We start from the raw sequence: 19,015 nt of genomic DNA, 5'->3' as shown, positions 1-19,015 counted from the left end.
TCTGTCTGTCGGTCGGTCGGTCGGAATACCAAATGGTTTCCGATCAATAACTTGAGAACGCTTTGACCGAGGGACCTCATACTTGGTATGTGTATTGGTCATCACCAGCAGATGAACCCTATTGATTTTGAGGTCAGTGGGTCAAAGGTCAAGGTCAGTGTGACCTTTACATGAAAAACGGTTTCCGATCAATAACTTGAGAACGCTTTGACCCAGGAACCTCATACTTGGTAGGTGTATTGGTCATGACCAGCAGATGAACCCTATTGATTTTGAGGTCAGTGGGTCAAAGGTCAAGGTCAGTGTGACCTTAACATGAAAAACGGTTTCCGATCAATAACTTGAGAACGCTTTGACCCAGGGACCTCATACTAGGTAGGCTTATTGGTCATGACCAGCAGATGAACCCTATTGATTTTGAGGTCAGTGGGTCAAAGGTCAAGGTCAGTGTGACCTTTACATGAAAAACGGTTTCCGATCAATAACTTGAGAACGCTTTGACCCAGGAACCTCATACTTGGTAGGTGTATTGGTCATGACCAGCAGATGAACCCTATTGATTTTGAGGTCAAAGGTCAAGGTCAGTGTGACCTTAACATGAAAAACGGTTTCCGATCAATAACTTGAGAACGCTTTGACCCAGGGACCTCATACTAGGTAGGCTTATTGGTCATGACCAGCAGATGAACCCTATTGATTTTGAGGTCAGTGGGTCAAAGGTCAAGGTCAGTGTGACTGTAAGCTGAAAAAAGGTTTTCTGATTGTCCATATTTTATTTTCTTATATAGTAGACAGTAGAAATTTATATGTCACTAAATGCATGAGTTGAAGTATCAGTTTTCAGTGAACATCTAGTTTAATTATGCCCCCCTTCGAAGCAGAGGGGTTATATAATTGCTTTGCACATGTCGGTCGGTCTGTTGGAAGACCAAAGCTTGTCCGAGTGATAACTCAACAATTCCCGGACCTATGGTCATCAAACTTGACATGAAGATTAGGTATGACCAGTAGATGACCTGCCTCATATGCATCCAATGACAAATCAGCTGTCATTTCAGTCCATGCATATTTCATTCAATTGTCCAAATATTTCTGGCAACTTGGCGCTCAGGGGGCATAATGTTTGACAAACATCTCTTGTTTTGTGTTATGTATTCACGTTTTCTTTTACCTATAAACCATCTTGACCCTTTTACCGTACAAGAATATAAATGAACATTCTTTTTGCAAACCTTCTGTTTATTTGATTTGAGTTATTTTGTATGACCTTCAAAAATTATAAATTTTATTTTAAAGTCAACATACTTGTTAAAGTTATCATCTGATGGTGTGCAAATATTTGCTTGAACGTCACCAGACGCGGCTATGATGAAGCATCTTTGCTGTACTGTTTGACAGACCTGCTGTATTTAGTACCTGCTTGTTAGTGAAACAGTTTGATATTTGCACATGGGACACAACCATAAATTAACTGGGCCTATATTGACTGTGTCCTTAAATTAAGATGCTCCATTTTCATTGTTGAGCAAACAAGACAGATAAAAAATGTAATTTGTATCGCTGAAAACAAGCGGTTCATATGGTAACAGAAATTATTTAAGTCACAAAGGATGATATGAAACTATTGTCAGAAAACTTCAATAAGGCGATTTTCAAAGAAGTTTTTGAGATTTTAATTCTTTTTATCAGAGGGATTGCCATGAAATTTAACAGGATGTGTCAACATTTACATGTTTGAAAAAGTAATGAAATGTTCGCTCTTCTCACTTTAATGGTTTTCAATGTTTGTTTACAGTTTTTCTGATTTAAAACAGGTTTTTTGAAGGATTTTCATTTTGGGGTGGAATTGCTAATATTTGCTCATGAAATTTACGGCTCGGCTCGTTGTTGAGTCCTGCGTCTGCTTAGGAGAGATTTTTTTACAAAGTCACCTTCAAATTAAGAGAAAGAATGTGGATTTCCTGTCATATTTATTTGACAAGTGAATACTAATTGTATAAAAAAATATCATATAAATGTAAGCTATTACTCATAATTTATTTTGACAGATGTCTGCCTACTCCCCCAAGTGACACCAACATAAAATTGTGCCATCAGTTCTAATCAGGCTAGATATTTTACATATAAATTTAAGGCCTGCCAAATAACATCTGGGGTTGGGAGAGGTTTGTTTTCAAATTTATATATCTGAATCAAACAATTGTTGAAAAACATATTTAGTGAAAACTTAGATATTTTTTTGTTGAATTCAGTTTTAAAGCTGCTCTCTAACAGATTTTTTTATTTTCTGTCTTGGAACGAGCCAAGATTGCAGATTTTTATATTTAAGTTAACAAAATGATGTTTTATGCATTTTTCTTAAACTGTTAGTAATGCTTTTAGCCATAAAGCATTAATTTTTGAACAGAAATAAGAAAATCTGCATCTGATCTTTTGTCAGCAGTCTTTTATCATTGGTTTGCAGTTATTTACACAAAAATTTGCTCGTTCCTAGACAAAAAGTTGTAAAAACGGTAAATCTGTGAGAGTGCAGCTTTAAGAAAATTAGAAAAACAAGCCATTCAAAGAAGTCCATATAAACAGCTGCTTCAGAGTCTTTGACAATTTTTGTTTTGGCGACCAGAGATTATGTTAAGGGAACATAATGAATGTCTGAATATTAAAAAAGTTCCATTAATGTGCATTATTGTGGCTACCATATTCAAAGTTGATCTGTATGATAGGAGAGGAATATAATTGAGCCATAACTTTTTAAGATATGATCATTTAGCTTCGCAGCTATTACTTACAAGTGGTTTATGCTTCCCAGGCGTAATGCGGCTTTCACTTCCTAACTATCATACTTTTCATCTTTGCCCACCGAGCAGCCGAGCAGAAGCTTCGCCCAGGAAATCATGACAATTCTTATGACAGTTCCATAAAAAAGAATGATCATTAAAAAGAATGGTTGAGGTATTTGGTTTTCAACAAGATATTTATCATAGGATCAGCATGCTAGTATTTTGTTGTGTCATTAATGGCATCATTTTGTTGCTAAAGTAGGCTATGAACCAGTTCTGTTTTTCACAGCAGGGGGGAGTGTTATCCTAAAAGATCTTGTTTTTAAAGGTCACATGCCACTGTTTGGCAGAATAAGGGTCAAATGCCACCATGAGGTTTGCAGAGAATAATTATATAAAATGTTTTGCTTTTAGTGAGCAAGACCTAAGTAAAAAAAATTGGAGAAAATTGAGTGTGCCTGGTTTGGGGCTTTAACACCTTTTAAGTGGACACTAGCGTGGCGATCTTTAGACTTAATTATACTGGTGGATAGTTATTGATACACTTAAACAACAGTCACTCAGACCATTTTGGCAGATCAAGGCACTCTTACACAATTTAGTAAATAAATCTGGGAGGGTAAATGTGCCCGGTACAGGGCTTGAACCATGACCCCCAAAAGCACTAGTACAGAGCTCTACCAACAGGGCGTCTTAGTTCTTACCTTCACACACTACCCTCCTTCCTTTCCCCCAATTAGCCATCAGGAATTCTTGTGAGTAAAATGCTGCTTACACATGAAAAGTAAACCTGGAAGGCTCAAACCCACAACCTCTGGAACGAGCATGGAGCTCTATTGACTAATCGTGAGCTAACAGCGCATCTGATTCTTACTAGAGCACATTACAAAAAAGAGCACCATAGCATCTTTACTTAAAAGGTTGCCTTCAATAATGCTCTACATTCTGTAAATAAAAGAAAATGTGTATATAGCTAGCTTGTGAGATATAGACCTTCCCCCCTCCGGGAATCCAATAGAATTGCAGAGAAAATTAATTTAAGGAATAAATCGGTAATAATTCTCACAAAGACTATAAAATAACCACGGGAGTTATTGCATAACAGCTGCTTATGTTTCCAGAAAACCTCAGGGAAGATACTTAAATGTTCAATAAATCCTGAGGTATTCACAAAAGTTTCTTCAATTTGTCAGACACACAGCAGCCAATATCTGATTTTGTGCAGCCATTTTACAACTTCACATGGTGCTATTACATGAGTGTTGCTGCTTGCCTGTGTGTGTTCAAACTTAAGGAAACAATGAGTATCCTTCATTGTCTGTTTGCTAATCATGGAGTTTATAACTAATGTTGCAGTTTCGATTAGCAGTAAATTGAGCAATTAATAACACTTATAACAACTATTCATATCACTCGCAACAGTTGCTTGACGGGAAGTAAGAATCATGATTTGCTTTAATGAATATAATAATTCTTAATCAGGATGTTAATCCCGTTGCATTATAGGCATAAACCAGCACATGCTACCAGTTGTTACCTTACGTTAATGGATGTATATATATATGTATGAATGCATCCTGTGGACTCCAATATTTCAGATCCATGGGTCCTGAGCATAATATTGAGTGTCCTGATGCACATGTTCAATAATAATGGGTCCAATGGTCGAAATTAACACACAAGCCCGCAAGCCCTGCAATCGTAAAGTGTCTTCCTGGTTTGCTCAAATTCTGAAATTCATATAGCAGGGCTTTTTATAAAAATTGATGCCAAGCAATAGTATAAGAATTCGGACTTGTTCATCCAAAAGTCTAATTTCGATGATTGCTGGGTCCTCAATCTTTTTAATGAGTATAGGACTTATCAAAATATGCAAAATATATCTGCTGCTTCTTGTCAAAAGATAATGTTGTCTCTATCATTTGAACTGGAAAGTACTTGTTCTAGCAATTTCACAGCTTACTTGGAAGTTAAATGTAGATTTTGAATTCAATCCCCAGACTAGCTGCAAATTGAAGCAGGTCCATGAATATGAAAAATCAGCATTGTTATACAAAAAACACAGAGAAAAGCCTTTTATTTCCTCCTCTGAAGAAAAGTAAAAAAACAGGTTTGGGTTTATAGTGCAGTCGAACCGCATTGGCTTGAGCTCTCAGGAACTGGTAATAATACCTCGAACCTCAAAGAATTGGAGCCAAGCGGCAATGCTTACCTTCAATATAAAAGTAATCGGTCCTTTACATCCAGTTGAAGCCGATAAGGAATTCATACCAAGCAAGTTGGGGCAAACAGGGTTCGGATGAAGTTTATTTTAGCTGGATTATGATACATGAGCTTTTCTGGAAATGAGTCTGTTTTAGGGTAGAAAGTAGAACTGCAGTTGTCCATTTTAAGAGGTCAAGAAAAAGTACCCTTGGTGGCCCTGATCCAATCAACAATCTCTTGGTTGAGAGATGGATTACCATTTCACTGATTTCACTACACCACCACATTCAAACAGTATAGCTTTGATAATATCACTGATGACATTATCCATGCCATAAATCATTTAAAAAGTATGTGATGTTTCAGTGCAGTCTCAGTGCTAGTTTTTTTTGCTCCATTCAAAACATTAACATTAATAATGATGCTTTATATGTTTGCAGAGGGCTGTGGTTTGACCAGCTGTACGGAAATCTGCTCAAGGTCGATCCATTTGGCAACATCCTGGTGTGCGTCCATGGCTTCGAGTTCCTCAAAGGGTACGTGACATTGATGTTTTATAATTACTGATTTACATAAAAGTTTGAAATAAGTTATGTCGGGTTACAGTCATAGGTATGCTGTTATTTAAGCAACATCTGTGGCTTTTGATTGTTGGCAATACAGAGTAAGACGTAAAACAAAATGCACAATGTTAACTTTCAAAAGAAAACCATGCTGGCATGCTTTGATGAGGCGACTTGAATCCTGGTGGTATTGGTGAAATACAAGTTTGTCTTATCCTGTTATTGGAAAATGGAATTTGTTCTACATTTTTGTTCAAAATTCGCAAAGGTCCAAGAAAATAAAACTGATTAAAATGCTTAGTTTCTATCCAGAAACAACTGTTTTGTTCAACTTTTTCTTGAGTGAACCTAAAATTGTTCAGTGCAGGTGAAATAATATATAATGGTCTGAAAAGAAGACAAACGTGATTAATTCTCATTCAAATAATGCATTCTTTGCAGTAAATAGAAAGGGTGCGCAGCAGTTTATCATGTTTTCATATTCATGTCTATTCTGATGATTTTTTGGCTGATTTCTATCGATACCTTTCTGATAATGCCAGAAAGACAACAAGAATTTGGAATAATTTTCAAATTGTTCTTGTGAAAATGCCAGTTTTAAAACAATGACATGGAATTTGAAATTCTTGAAATATCAAATTATCCAGATATGCAGATCATTCTAAAACCATGCCTATCATAATACGAAAATGTATTACCGTAGCGCCTGATGCGAAATGAAACTTTTTACCTACATACCTTGAGGAAAGATCATTCAGTTAAGCGCTAAGTCTATCATTAATCATCAAAGAATATATTAAGCCAAGTGCTTGCAGTGCATAAGAAAACAGGAATACAATTAAGATGCCAGGCAGTTAGGACCTGCAGCTATTGTTAAAGAGACAGAGACATTTGTCAGATGTTGCCTTAGATTTTCATCCAGACTTTTAACCAGGTTTTCAACGAAAATCAGGTTATTAGAATGGGGATGTTGTTGGGCAGACAGGCGTCAAACATTGGTTTCCACCCAATATCTTAGGCAAGCGTTCATGGATAGTAATGACATTTGGTGTGTAGGTAGGTTATGTGAAGAGCTAGCTTTGGATTGATTTTGAGGGATTTTGAGGTCAAGGTCAAAGTCACTGTTACTTAAAATTGAAAAATGGTTTCTGCCCAACAATTTTAGTTATAATGGATGGATAGTGATGAAAGTTGGTGTGTACTCTGCTTGTATAAAGAGCTACCTTGGGATTGCTTTAGAGGGGGGGGGGGGGGGGGTCAAGGTCAAGATCACTGTAACCAAAAATAGAAAATGTTTTTTACCCAATTACTTTAGGCTGCTGCATTTTCTTATACTAGAAATCAATTGGCTATATTTTCTGATTGCCCATATTAAAAACCTGGTTTCTTCGTCGCAATTTGGCGTTTCCAGTTTATATGTTGTGATGTTGGTGAAATTCACTTTTTGTTGTTTTGATCTAAAACCTTATGGTGGTGGTGGAGGGGAGGTAAATGGTGCCTTTTCCCCAATTATAATCCATGTTTTTGCTAAAGCCAAACTATTATCAAAATGAAACCATTTGGCAAGGGTTATTAGGCACTGGGACAGGGGATAAGAATCAGAAGTGCTATATTTCCATGGGCTAAGGTCTGCATATCATCTCTGCCAGAAGTTGGCACAATGTCTAAAGAGCAGAGATTTATTGTTGGAGGATACTTCCAAGTCCGCCCTGACATCTGGCAGAGAGGGTAGTGTGGTTTCCTTATAATGTTTTGATATTAATTAGTATCATAAAGGATTGATGTGCATATAAGTTTTTATGTGTATGTCTGTTTTTCAAAGAAAAAGTGCTGATATTAACTCTTGTCGTGTCAGTGTCATTTTTGTCTGTGTTGCATGTTGTCTGTGCAGCAGCGTTAAAAATCTGTAACATCTTGCAATAAATAAAACTATGTTCAATAACTGAATGAAAGCAAATGTTAACATTTTTTATTATGGCAATGTGTATATTGTATATTGTATAGTAAGGCCAATAGCTCTTGCTTAAAGAATTGTAAGTAAGCTTTGCACCTTGACCGTATGATAAAGATGGGCAAACATTGGAATCTTCTTTCTGTTCATGGTTGCATGGTCAGAAATGCTCTGGTCAAGGTTGTATGGTCAGAACTAATTTCTATCAACACAAAGATGCATGATCTCATTTTAAACATAAAATTAAACTTATGTGTTTAACATCAAAGGCTTTATTCCATTCTAGGAAAACACCAGATGTTCTGAGTATGGTAACCAGATGATAATGGGATTCTTATAATAGAACACTTTATAATAATTGATGTGGATTTAATAATAATTGGGTGGGAATGCTTCAAATTATATTCGATATTTTTATATTTTTTTGTTGATTTTTTTTTTTATGGTTTGAATGGAAGTGTTAATTAGAATTTTTTATACGTTATATGTTCATTTTGGAATGAAATGTAAAAAAATTACAATTTATGTGTGTTTTTTTTATATGAGATTAATTTCTTTTTGCCAGAAATAAATGCAATACATTTTGTTCCAAATTATTTTTTTTCAATTTTAACTTTATGACATATTGATCATAATTTTACCATACCCTTGAACCTGAAAAAAAAAGAAAAAAAAGAATTTAAGTTTATATCATATGGAACTTCTTTAAATACTCATCAGTCAGTCATAAAACCCCCATATTTTTTTACATTTTTCTTGAGTTCCACACCTAACAAAAATTCATAAACAATTGCTCACAAATATCTCAACTTCCTGGATAGGCAAAAAATGAGTCAAACAAATCTTCAACATTGCAAAAACTAGAACAAGTTTGTGCTTTTTCCCATCAATCTGTCAAGTTGGGTAGCAGGGAAACACTTATTCCATGCAATAACCATAATGACGACTGTATTAATAATGATGGTGGATAGTGATACAGTGTTTGTTTCTGCTGGGTTTAGCAATTACCTTGTGCAACCACTTGAGAACTGGTACTACCACTTTTGTCACATGCCTCTTTAGATTATACCTATTTATTTAAGCTTTATTGGAAAGACAGAAACAGTAGCAGTAGGGCTGTAGATCTGGATTAAAATAATATTACTCAGCACAACATTTGGCTTCTTCACAACGATGTCCTAAGGCCAAAATAAATTAATTGCTAAATTTTCATCCCATTTTCTTTTAAATTGGGGTGAGGGGTAATTTTTTTTTTTTTTTTCTCATCACGACCGTTGCCCTGTTGAATCGTTACATTTCTCTTTTATACATGTAAATATAACCGTTGGTATTAAAACCTCTTTCCCGGACAGTACCAGACCATAATGCAAATACAGATACAAGTTAAACATTTTTATTGGAGTGAATTAAATTTAAGGGGCTGCAGAAAATAGAGAGAGGCAGGCAGGGATGAAAATCTAGCAAATAATCTATACAGTATTATATCATGTATAGGATGCTAGCATAGATAGGACGCAGGCAAAAAAATAGTTGAAAAAACGGATAAAAATATAAGATAGGACGCAGCGGAAAAATGTCAAAATCGGAGCCGAAAAATAGAGGTTGGTAAAGTATTTATAACATATATTGAAGTAAAAAACAACAACAACATGTATATAAGGCATATTTTGATAACTGTCGTGTGTATTTCGATAATTATCGTCGTATTTCGGTAATTTAGTGTACACAACAATGATATAAGTCTTGACATTTTGAGAACATTCACGCATATTATAAGACTTATACAAATGCTGTAATAGTCCCGACATGCCTTCTGACTGACAGTCAACCGTTGCAATAGTTCCGACATGCCTTCTGGATGATAGTCAACCATTGCAACCGTTGCAAAACTGTGTATTGTCAAAACTGATGATTGTTTTGATAAGGCTTGTTGCTGCGCGGAATAAAGCATGGCAGGCATAATTAATGCGTGTCGGTAATTAGCCTTGCCAGCGGAAGGCACGACGGGTAAAGTGCGAACAAACAACCATGCGGTATTACCATCGCAATAGTTCGTTCTATTGATGTTTTTCTAATGACAGACAGTGGGTGTTTTCACACCTTCACACATTTGAAAAGATTTGATGGTGACAATAATGCATTATGCACATTCCTTTATTATGTTTTTAAAACAGTAACATACAACAAAATGTTTTGTAAAATATCGAAACATTAAAATCATGAACAACGATTAATTGATATTTACCTCCTTTCCCGCTTTTCCGTTGCCGTTATAACTCAATCCAGTTAAATGCTGACTCACATTGAGTTTTTGTGAGTAGCATCCCTTTTGTAAAAAAGTAAACACTCATGTATGTTTTCAATTTATTTCTCAATAAATCATTTTAAAGTAAACATTCAATATATTTCTGCGTGTGTAAACTTGCGTGATTTTACCTATGTCAGTTGTTCTCTTCGGTGACGCAGTACAGATACTTACTATTACTGCGTTCTTCCCCGGTCCGATATTTTCGACCTAAAATGGACATGGAAAAAAACAGATGAAATTCTAATAGCATAGAAAGGACGCAGGCAATTTTTAAGACGAGAATTGGGGGTAAAAATGTGCGTCCTATGCATGATATAATATGGTAGTCGCCTAAGATATCTTTTGCAGTATCACATATCTTGTTTTTGCATGTAGTCAGCAATCATAGAAAATTAGATGAAATTGTTACTGAACAAAATAATGATACATCAAAAATACTTCATTGATTTCGTATGGGCATTTGATATTTTTCTTTCAACACAAAAGAAACACATCATGACTGTATGAGGAATACTTAAACTATTCGAGAACTACTTAACTATCTGAGAACTACTCGTCTACGGGTATATGTTCATATGAGTCATGCTTGTATTTGTTTGCTTGGTAAAAGGACAAGGAGAATAAATATGTAATCCTAATGTTGGGGCTTGAACCCATGACCTCTTGGGTGAGAAGTGGACACATTTCAGTACACCGTAACATGAATGCCTCTTTGAATTCTGCGTCTGGTATTGCTGGTGTCTTTAAAAATTGATGCTTTTTGAATATCTTGTACCTGTTGCGATGATAAAAGCTTGTTTTTTTCTGCAATTTGGTCATTTGGAGTATGAAAATAATAAAACATTTCACAAATTACTTGGATTGATTAAATGAACCAGGTCATAATGCCACATACATATTCAAGATAAAAAATACTCTTAGGGTCTAGAAGAAGCATCTAAATGCCATAGCCGGGCTTATCAGTAAAAAATCATGAATGTCATTATTATTTAATGATATTTGCTTATCATTATGTGGTAGTAAAGTATGGAGAAAAAGTGGCATACTGCGTGTGTCACTGCCTGTTTCAAGTGTTGCTCAAAATTGAAAGTTTGACCTAAATAAAATAATGTATGTTGAAGTAAAATTACATTAATAAAAAATATTTTTTGCATTCATATAATTGTAGCATGTTTTTATTTACTGTTTGTTATTTCTTTCTAAGATTTTGATGTTTTCATTCAAAACTTTGTAGATTGTTAATTATAGCTTTATGTGTACAAAAGTATTTGTTTATCGTGGGGTTACGGCCGTTCACCCTTAAGTTGGAATATATCTGTAAAAATGGTCAAACTACATTCCTGATCTATTTTATTATTTAATTATTGTAAAGGAATGAAACAGCACTGTTCAAAGTATTGGTCCAATTTTTCAGAACATTGTTAACAACGTTCATAACTGGATCGTTAACTTTCAAATCTTTTATATCAAAGTTTCATAGACACATATGTGATCTGTGATACTTTTCACCAGTATGACAAGTGATTCAGCTATGCTTGTTTATACTGAAATATATCAGCACATCTCAAAATATATTCACCTTTGAAAGTGAACAACGATTCCATTAACAACATGTTAACTTTAACAAGTTTCTGAAAATTGGCCCATTGTATATTGGTAACTGATTTTTACCAGGTTTTGATTAACGAATGAAAGTTGGTGTGTAGGTAGCTTATGTGAAAAGCTAGCTTGGGATTGCTTTTGGTGGGGGAGGGGGTAAGGTCAAGGTCACTGACACTAAAGATGGTTTCTGCCCAACAACTTTAATTAGAATTGATGGAAACTAAACACTTAAGATTCTTAACTAGAGTAATTTTCCATTACGTCTCTTTTTGATATAAGTAAAGTTAAAGGTTGCTACTTTTACCTAACTCATACAAGATATTCATTGGCTATAATTTCTGATTACCCATATTAAAAATCTATTTTTGTCGCATTGCAGTTGACTCCCAGTTCTCAGTTATTTTCTATATACTTGAAATTATCTATATACTTGTAATTCTGTCCTCATCATACAGCCTCCAGGAAGCCTAGGATCATTAGGTGATATTTTCCCATGAGCTTGTGAAAAATATTCTTTTCTCATCAAGAATGCTGGTGAAACTAATTTTAATAATACTGTGTGACATGAAAAATAGGAAATTGAAAGTTGGGCCATGTTAATCCAGGATGAAGTGACCGTGTAATGTTGACTCCTGTCTAAAATGATCTGACCAGTCCATGATTGAAACTGACCACAACAGCATGTGAGAAAACATCTAGCTGACCAGTCTCAAAACTGACCGGCCATTAAATACAGGATACAGACTTAATTTTGTCACACTAAATACCATGTCTAGAAATAAGAAAATAATCAATTTAGACATTTTCTCATGATTTGATTTCCTGTTTGATATTTCTGATGAGATTTTGACATTTTTCATTGAAAACATCATAGGTTGTTAGTTATCTCTTTGTTAAAATATTCATGGTACATTTAATAACTTAAGTTTCTGGCTAAAATTGAGGAAGTAGTAATTTTAGAAAAAAGGAAATACTTATTTCGCTTGAACACTTTAAATACAAACATCAAAATTGATTTGTAAGTTTCTTTGATTCTATTTAAAATAATATGGGGAATTTTGTATAGTATGGTGAACAGTTTGAATGTACCCAAGACAGACGCAAGTCTACGAAGTTTCGATGTTCCTGTCACCTCTGATTTCTTTCGAGAATAAAACTGAAGATTTTGCACTCATAAACATATATTTCATACCATTATTGTTTCAAGATGTTCATGTAACGGCTTAGCCAGAATATGAAGTTATGTTTGAGAAAATGCACCTGCTGGAAAACGAAAAAAAAAAATGAATTCTTAGAAAATTCAAGAAGCTAATGCATTATGCCGTGTGTTCGAGAGAGAAACTTTTAAAATTTGTTTTATAAAGATAATTATTGCTTCTACATCAAATTGTATTCTGCAGATCTAAATTGCATGATGTTGAAAATAGTTCCACAGTTAATTGCAATTTTGTGTTGTTATTGAAATAAAGTTGAGTCTTATTTAAGGGAGTTATAACACAATAAATAATTTATTCAAGCTGATTTTGCAGATACATGCCCACATTTTTGCAGGAATGTTATGTGTTTATTTAGCTTTTAAATGATATAATCAACTTAAATGAAAATTGATATAAAATAATGTCTCTTGTTTTATTTCTGGGATAAATGTTGATATTAAATAATGTCTTGATTTATTGTGGTAGGACTTCTGTTAAATATCATATAAATCACCTGTTGAACATGACTTAAATGTTATTTTTATTCCTAAGGCACCAATAAGTCCAACCACATGAACATTTTATAATTCCGCATCAAAAGCACTAATATTTGTTAAAAGTTCACGGTGTTTTAAGGGTCAGAAGATGTGGGTGGGGCAATTCATACATCGCCTCCCAAGTGACTTTTTGATTGCAATGCTTTAAAGAGATAATGACCATTATCGGTTATTTAGGGCTGTGAAGCATTTTAAATTAAAACAAATAAAATGTTGAGAAGGTCTTTGATGCATCTGATTAAATACATGCTGGCTTCAATTTTGTAGATTGTTGGGTTAAAATGATCCAGTAATTGGACTATTTTGATAACATTATTTTTTTGTCCATAATTTTATTACATCCATGCAAGATTAATTGAAAGAAAGATTTTCAGTGAATTCATTTGTTTCTTTGATGCTTGCTGATAGAGCCAATTAAAATGTTTATGTAATGATTGAAAAGTTTATAGTATTTTTATGAAAGTTAATAGCTTATAGAACCCTGGGGACTGGGGCGGTATTCATGAAATTTATTCAGTCCATTTCCAAGAATTTTCTTTGTCAAATTGAAAGAAAAGAATTTAAGTGTTTTTGAAATCAAAGTATGCATTTATGATAAAATCATTGAAAATGAAGTATTTAAGATATTATAAAGTTATTATATCATAATATTGCTAAGTGAGATACTTAAGTTAAAAAAATGACTTATATTAGGAAACGACTTAAGATGTTTTATTAAAAATACTGCCCCTAGGCTGGTATTCAATATGAGTCTTAAATGGATCTATTAACGTGTAGCTAATTGGATTACTTGTTATATCTAATAACTGACCAATAGAGAATGAAGTAAATGATATATATGATGATAAGATTTACTTAAGTTGAATATTGAATACCACCTGGTGTCCTGTGGCGGATCTGTGGTCTAGTGGCAATACACTTGACTATCAATCCAGGTTCGATTCCCCGTCGCATCACTAAAAATAATAATCGTCTTCCGGGAGGGATGTTAAATGGGGGTCCCGTGCGACAGTGCTATACACTGGTGCATGTTAAAGAACCAGGGAAGCTCTAACCAGGGTTACATTCTTCCTGCGCACTATGCTCCAAAAACCTAAAATGACAAACAATCTAAACGGAGCACTCCAGCCCAAGTGCGAGTATAAATAAGCTTACACACCACCACCACCTGGTGTCCATTAGAAGAGACCATGAGAAAGTTCCCCATGTGGTGTAAAAATCAACAACCGCTTGGGTGGAAGGGGGACACCTATACCATTAGACCACTCTTATCCTCAAACTGTAAATTTTATTGACTGGTTTAAAGAACTGACTGTTATTACAATAAATATATACTGCCTTAGAATTTCATAAAATCATTTTTGTTGTAACACTTTCATCAGGTATTTGAACCACATGCTGGTCATTAAAATTGAGATATTCAAATCTTCCATAGGTTTAAGGCATTTTAAGTTTATTCTCAAGTATTTCCATATGCCTTTGTGTGGTTGTTGGGGTCAAAAAACATTTGATATGCTGTGTGCTTTTATATTCCATGGAAGAAAAAATTATTGTGGAAGCTTGGAAGGTTGGAACCACTTAATGTCAATATTTGAAACATATGCCATCCCTTGGTGTAAATTGTTATTTTTGTTTTTACTTAATTTACTATCATGGCACACTTTAATTGAAAGTTTTATGTCCTGGATTAAAAATATTTACAGATATATGGGGTAGAGTTTTGAAAAGTTTCAGAGCACTTTGGTGAACATTTGGTTTCAAAACACTTAAAAAATCAGGAAGAATCTGTCAAAAAAAGAGTTTAGCTCAAGTTTAATGGGACATTTTGTGACATTAAATAGTATTTTGTTAGCATTTTCACATATCAAAAAGCAACAATTTTTGCCCAAGTTCCTAAGCAGCTCAGAGGCATATGGTGAATCTGTGTAATAAAACTTATATTTCCTAGGCCAACCCATTTGCCATTAAATAAATCTAGGTAATGGTGTTTTGATTCGCTTATGAACAGGCAGATTAATACTGGCATTAAATTATGGGGAGGTAATCAGCTAAAATTAATATGATGTGTCTGTCATATTATGGTTCATTAGTGCAAGAGCTTTGTGTAAAGACAATGTCTTTTGAGTGATATTAACAAGAACAGAAAGGCAATGCTTATAAATGGCTTCTTTTGAGTGTACAGTCTGCCATTGAGTGTACAGTCTTCCATTTAGTGTACAGTCTTCCATTGAGTGTAGTCTTCCATTGAGTGTACAGTCTTCCATTGAGTATACAGTCTTCTATTGAGTGTAGTCTTCTATTGGGTGTACAGTCTTCCAATGAGTGTACAGTCTTTCCATTGAGTGTACAGTCTTCAACTGAGTGTAGTCTTCCATTGAGTGTACAGTCATCCATTGAGTGTACAGTCATCCATTGAGTGTACAGTCATCCATTGAGTGTACAGTCTTCCATTGAGTGTACAGTCTTCCATTGAGTATACAGTCTTCTATTGAGTGTAGTCTTCTATTGGGTGTACAGTCTTCCAATGAGTGTACAGTCTTTCCATTGAGTGTACAGTCTTCAACTGAGTGTAGTCTTCCATTGAGTGTACAGTCTTCCATTGAGTGTACAGTCATCCATTGAGTGTACAGTCATCCATTGAGTGTACAGTCTTCCATTGAGTGTACAGTCTTCCATTGAGTATACAGTCTTCTATTGAGTGTAGTCTTCTATTGGGTGTACAGTCTTCCAATGAGTGTACAGTCTTTCCATTGAGTGTACAGTCTTCAACTGAGTGTAGTCTTCCATTGAGTGTACAGTCATCCATTGAGTGTACAGTCTTTCCATTGAGTGTACAGTCTTCAACTGAGTGTAGTCTTCCATTGAGTGTACAGTCATCCATTGAGTTTACAGTCTTCCATTGAGTGTACAGTCTTCCATTGAGTGTACAGTCTTCCATTGAGTGTACAGTCTTCCATTGAGTGTATAGTCTTCCATTGAGTGTACAGTCCTCCATTGAGTGTATAGTCTTCTATTGAGTGTAGTCTTCCATTGAGTGTATAGTCTTCCATTGAGTGTACAGTCCTCCATTGAGTGTATAGTCTTCTATTGAGTGTAGTCATCCATTGAGTGTACAGTCATCCATTGAGTTTACAGTCTTCCATTGAGTGTACAGTCTTCCATTGAGTGTACAGTCTTCCATTGAGTGTACAGTCCTCCATTGAGTGTACAGTCTTCCATTGAGTGTATAGTCTTTCCATTGAGTGTACAGTCTTCAACTGAGTGTAGTCTTCCATTGAGTGTACAGTCATCCATTGAGTGTACAGTCTTTCCATTGAGTGTACAGTCTTCAACTGAGTGTAGTCTTCCATTGAGTGTACAGTCATCCATTGAGTTTACAGTCTTCCATTGAGTGTACAGTCTTCCATTGAGTGTACAGTCTTCCATTGAGTGTACAGTCTTCCATTGAGTGTACAGTCCTCCATTGAGTGTATAGTCTTCCATTGAGTGTACAGTCCTCCATTGAGTGTATAGTCTTCTATTGAGTGTAGTCTTCCATTGGGTGTACAGTCTTCCAATAAGTGTAGTCTTCCATTGAGTGTACAGTCATCCATTGAGTGTACAGTCCTCCATTGAGTGTACAGTCTTCCATTGAGTGTACAGTCTTCCATTGAGTGTACAGTCTTCGATTGGGTGTTCCCTCTTTGATTGAGTTACAGTCTTTTGAGTGTTTATTTTTCCACAGTCTTCTTGTAAGCTTGTCTGTTTTTTTGGAACAAAATTGTCCATGTATAAGCATATCATTAATGTCATTGTTTGCATCAAAGGTATCCATAATCTTAATCAACCAATCAGGATACCATGTTAAAACATTGGTGTCGTTGTTGGCAGCAAAGGTATCCATAATCTTAATCAACCATTCAGGATACCATGTTAAAACATTGGTGTCGTTGTTGGCAGCAAAGTCATTCAAAATCTTAAACTTTGGGTAAAATCAAAAAGCCAATCAAGCTTCCCACATATAAGTTAGTTCATAATTACGTTTCCAATGTCACAACTTGCTTGTGTGTAGATTTATACCCTTTTTACTCTGTTTTTTTATGCCCTTTGGCAAACTCACAATGCAATCCACAGCCTTCAACTTTTTTATTTGAATAAAATTCAAAGGGGTAAATGTGAATTATATTTCTTTAGCTTGTCTACTAGAATTTAAGTTTGTGTAAAGTTTTAGTCCAATAATTGAAACCAAATGCTATTTTGTCCTACTTTCTGCTTGGACAGAAATCGTTAGCAATTATTTCACTTCTGGAAAGACCACCCTCATAATTCATACTTTATCGTTTACATTATATATGGCTGACAGACGAACTATACATTTATATAATTGGCAGAAGATTCCCAGACTTGTTTAATTGATTAATTAATTCTGTCTATTTAATCAGGTGAAAAAAGTTTATTTCTTTAACCTGGGGTCTGATTGCAAAAAGGTTGGAAGGTTGATCGGACAAAAACAAACTCCATAAAACCAGATGCTAGTCTGGGACGAATTATTGGAATGATGGTTACCATATTTTGGGATGTGTTTTTTGATTGCAGTCAACAGTTGTCAAACAGTGTACATATTTCAAACGTCTTTCCACCGCCAATTAGCGCAGAAAAAAATATAAATGGGGGTAAGTTACGATCCGGATAACATTGCATTTTTTTCAACGGGGTATCTATGATAAGCAGGGATTTTCATGTTGTTCAGTTTTTTCGGAGATATTTTCTTGTTCATTATGTGTATTTTGTGGTTAAGATCGTTGTTATGAGCTAACAAATATGATGGTTTTGCTGATAAAAGCAACAGTTATGCTTTATCATAGATTTTAACGGCTCCCGTAATGGCAAATGCCAAAAATATTTAAAAAAAAAATTAATAAAACCAAAAGAATATTGGATCATTAAACCATTTTTCATCGGTTTAGTTATTTTATCTTAATGGCTGTTAAAATTATGAAATAGAGTGCATTTACTTAATTTTATTTAAAAAATAGTAAGGGAAATAACTCTGATTAACATTTTTCTGCCACCCAAGACATTCAAGTTTTGTGTCCAAATCTTTTTTTTCTCTGCTGTGGAATAAAATGTTTTAAAGAAGAGTTGTCAAATATTTTGCTAAACTTTGGTAAGCCTGAAGTTTAGTTTGTGGAACGTTACTGAAAAAAAAAGTAATGATTCTGGAATAATTGTGAAATTGTAGTACTACCGTTCTGGAGTGCCAATAACATTAACACTTCCCTTGTCACTTTAATTTCTAATTATTCTTGAAATGATAGCTTTCAGAGCTCTCAGATTCCTGGGTAATGCCCTTAAACCCTGGAGGCTTTCCAAGCCATTAATGTTTCCGATTTTTTCCCTGAGACTTGCCAAATCGGATGTTGGCAGTTTATAAACAAATGTGTGAAATAGTTATAGAGTGCATATGTATTTTACAATGGTCCATCCTGCTTCAGGAGGTCAGAAGAGATTGATTGTTGCTGTTTTTATTGGGAAAAAGATTTCATGAGTTCTTTTAATCTCAAAGAATCACAAAAATTGCCAGAAGGGAAATCAATAAACCTTTTGTAAGCTTTTTGTAAGTTCTTAAAAAGGGAATGCTCTTTTTTTACTGTTTTCTTAAGTTGCTTCATGTCAAAAGTCTTGTGTTTCTATCAATCTTTAAAACTCTTTAGAATGTGATTTTTGGTCAAAATGAATGTTTCCCAACTGATAAGAGATATCAACCTTTTTACCAGTTTTCTGAAATGGGCAATGGTTATAAGCCATTTTTAACACCAAATTGTGTTGAAATTTGCATAAGCTTTTGGCTGGTCTTTTGACACCTCTTAGCTG

General features: G+C 34.7%; 2 protein-coding genes across 6 annotated transcripts in view; both read left to right on the top strand.

Annotated features, from left to right (window-relative positions):
* The window catches only part of LOC128211833 (helicase POLQ-like), a 386,931-nt gene that overhangs the window by 143,645 nt on the left and 224,271 nt on the right, over positions 1-19,015 (top strand). The gene's annotated exons all lie outside the window — the stretch shown is intronic.
* Positions 1-19,015, top strand: part of LOC128211834 (cytosolic purine 5'-nucleotidase-like) — a 76,425-nt gene that overhangs the window by 24,174 nt on the left and 33,236 nt on the right. For all 5 annotated transcript variants that reach the window (XM_052916918.1, XM_052916917.1, XM_052916920.1 and 2 more), the window contains exon 5: positions 5,426-5,521. In XM_052916918.1, coding sequence (XP_052772878.1) covers positions 5,426-5,521 — 96 coding nt within the window. The remainder of the gene's footprint in view (positions 1-5,425; positions 5,522-19,015) is intronic.

The sequence above is a fragment of the Mya arenaria genome, chromosome 12 (genome assembly GCF_026914265.1).
Source record: "Mya arenaria isolate MELC-2E11 chromosome 12, ASM2691426v1".
In the NCBI taxonomy this organism is placed as follows: Eukaryota; Metazoa; Mollusca; class Bivalvia; order Myida; family Myidae; genus Mya; species Mya arenaria.
This window is presented reverse-complemented; position numbering and strand designations above follow the sequence as displayed.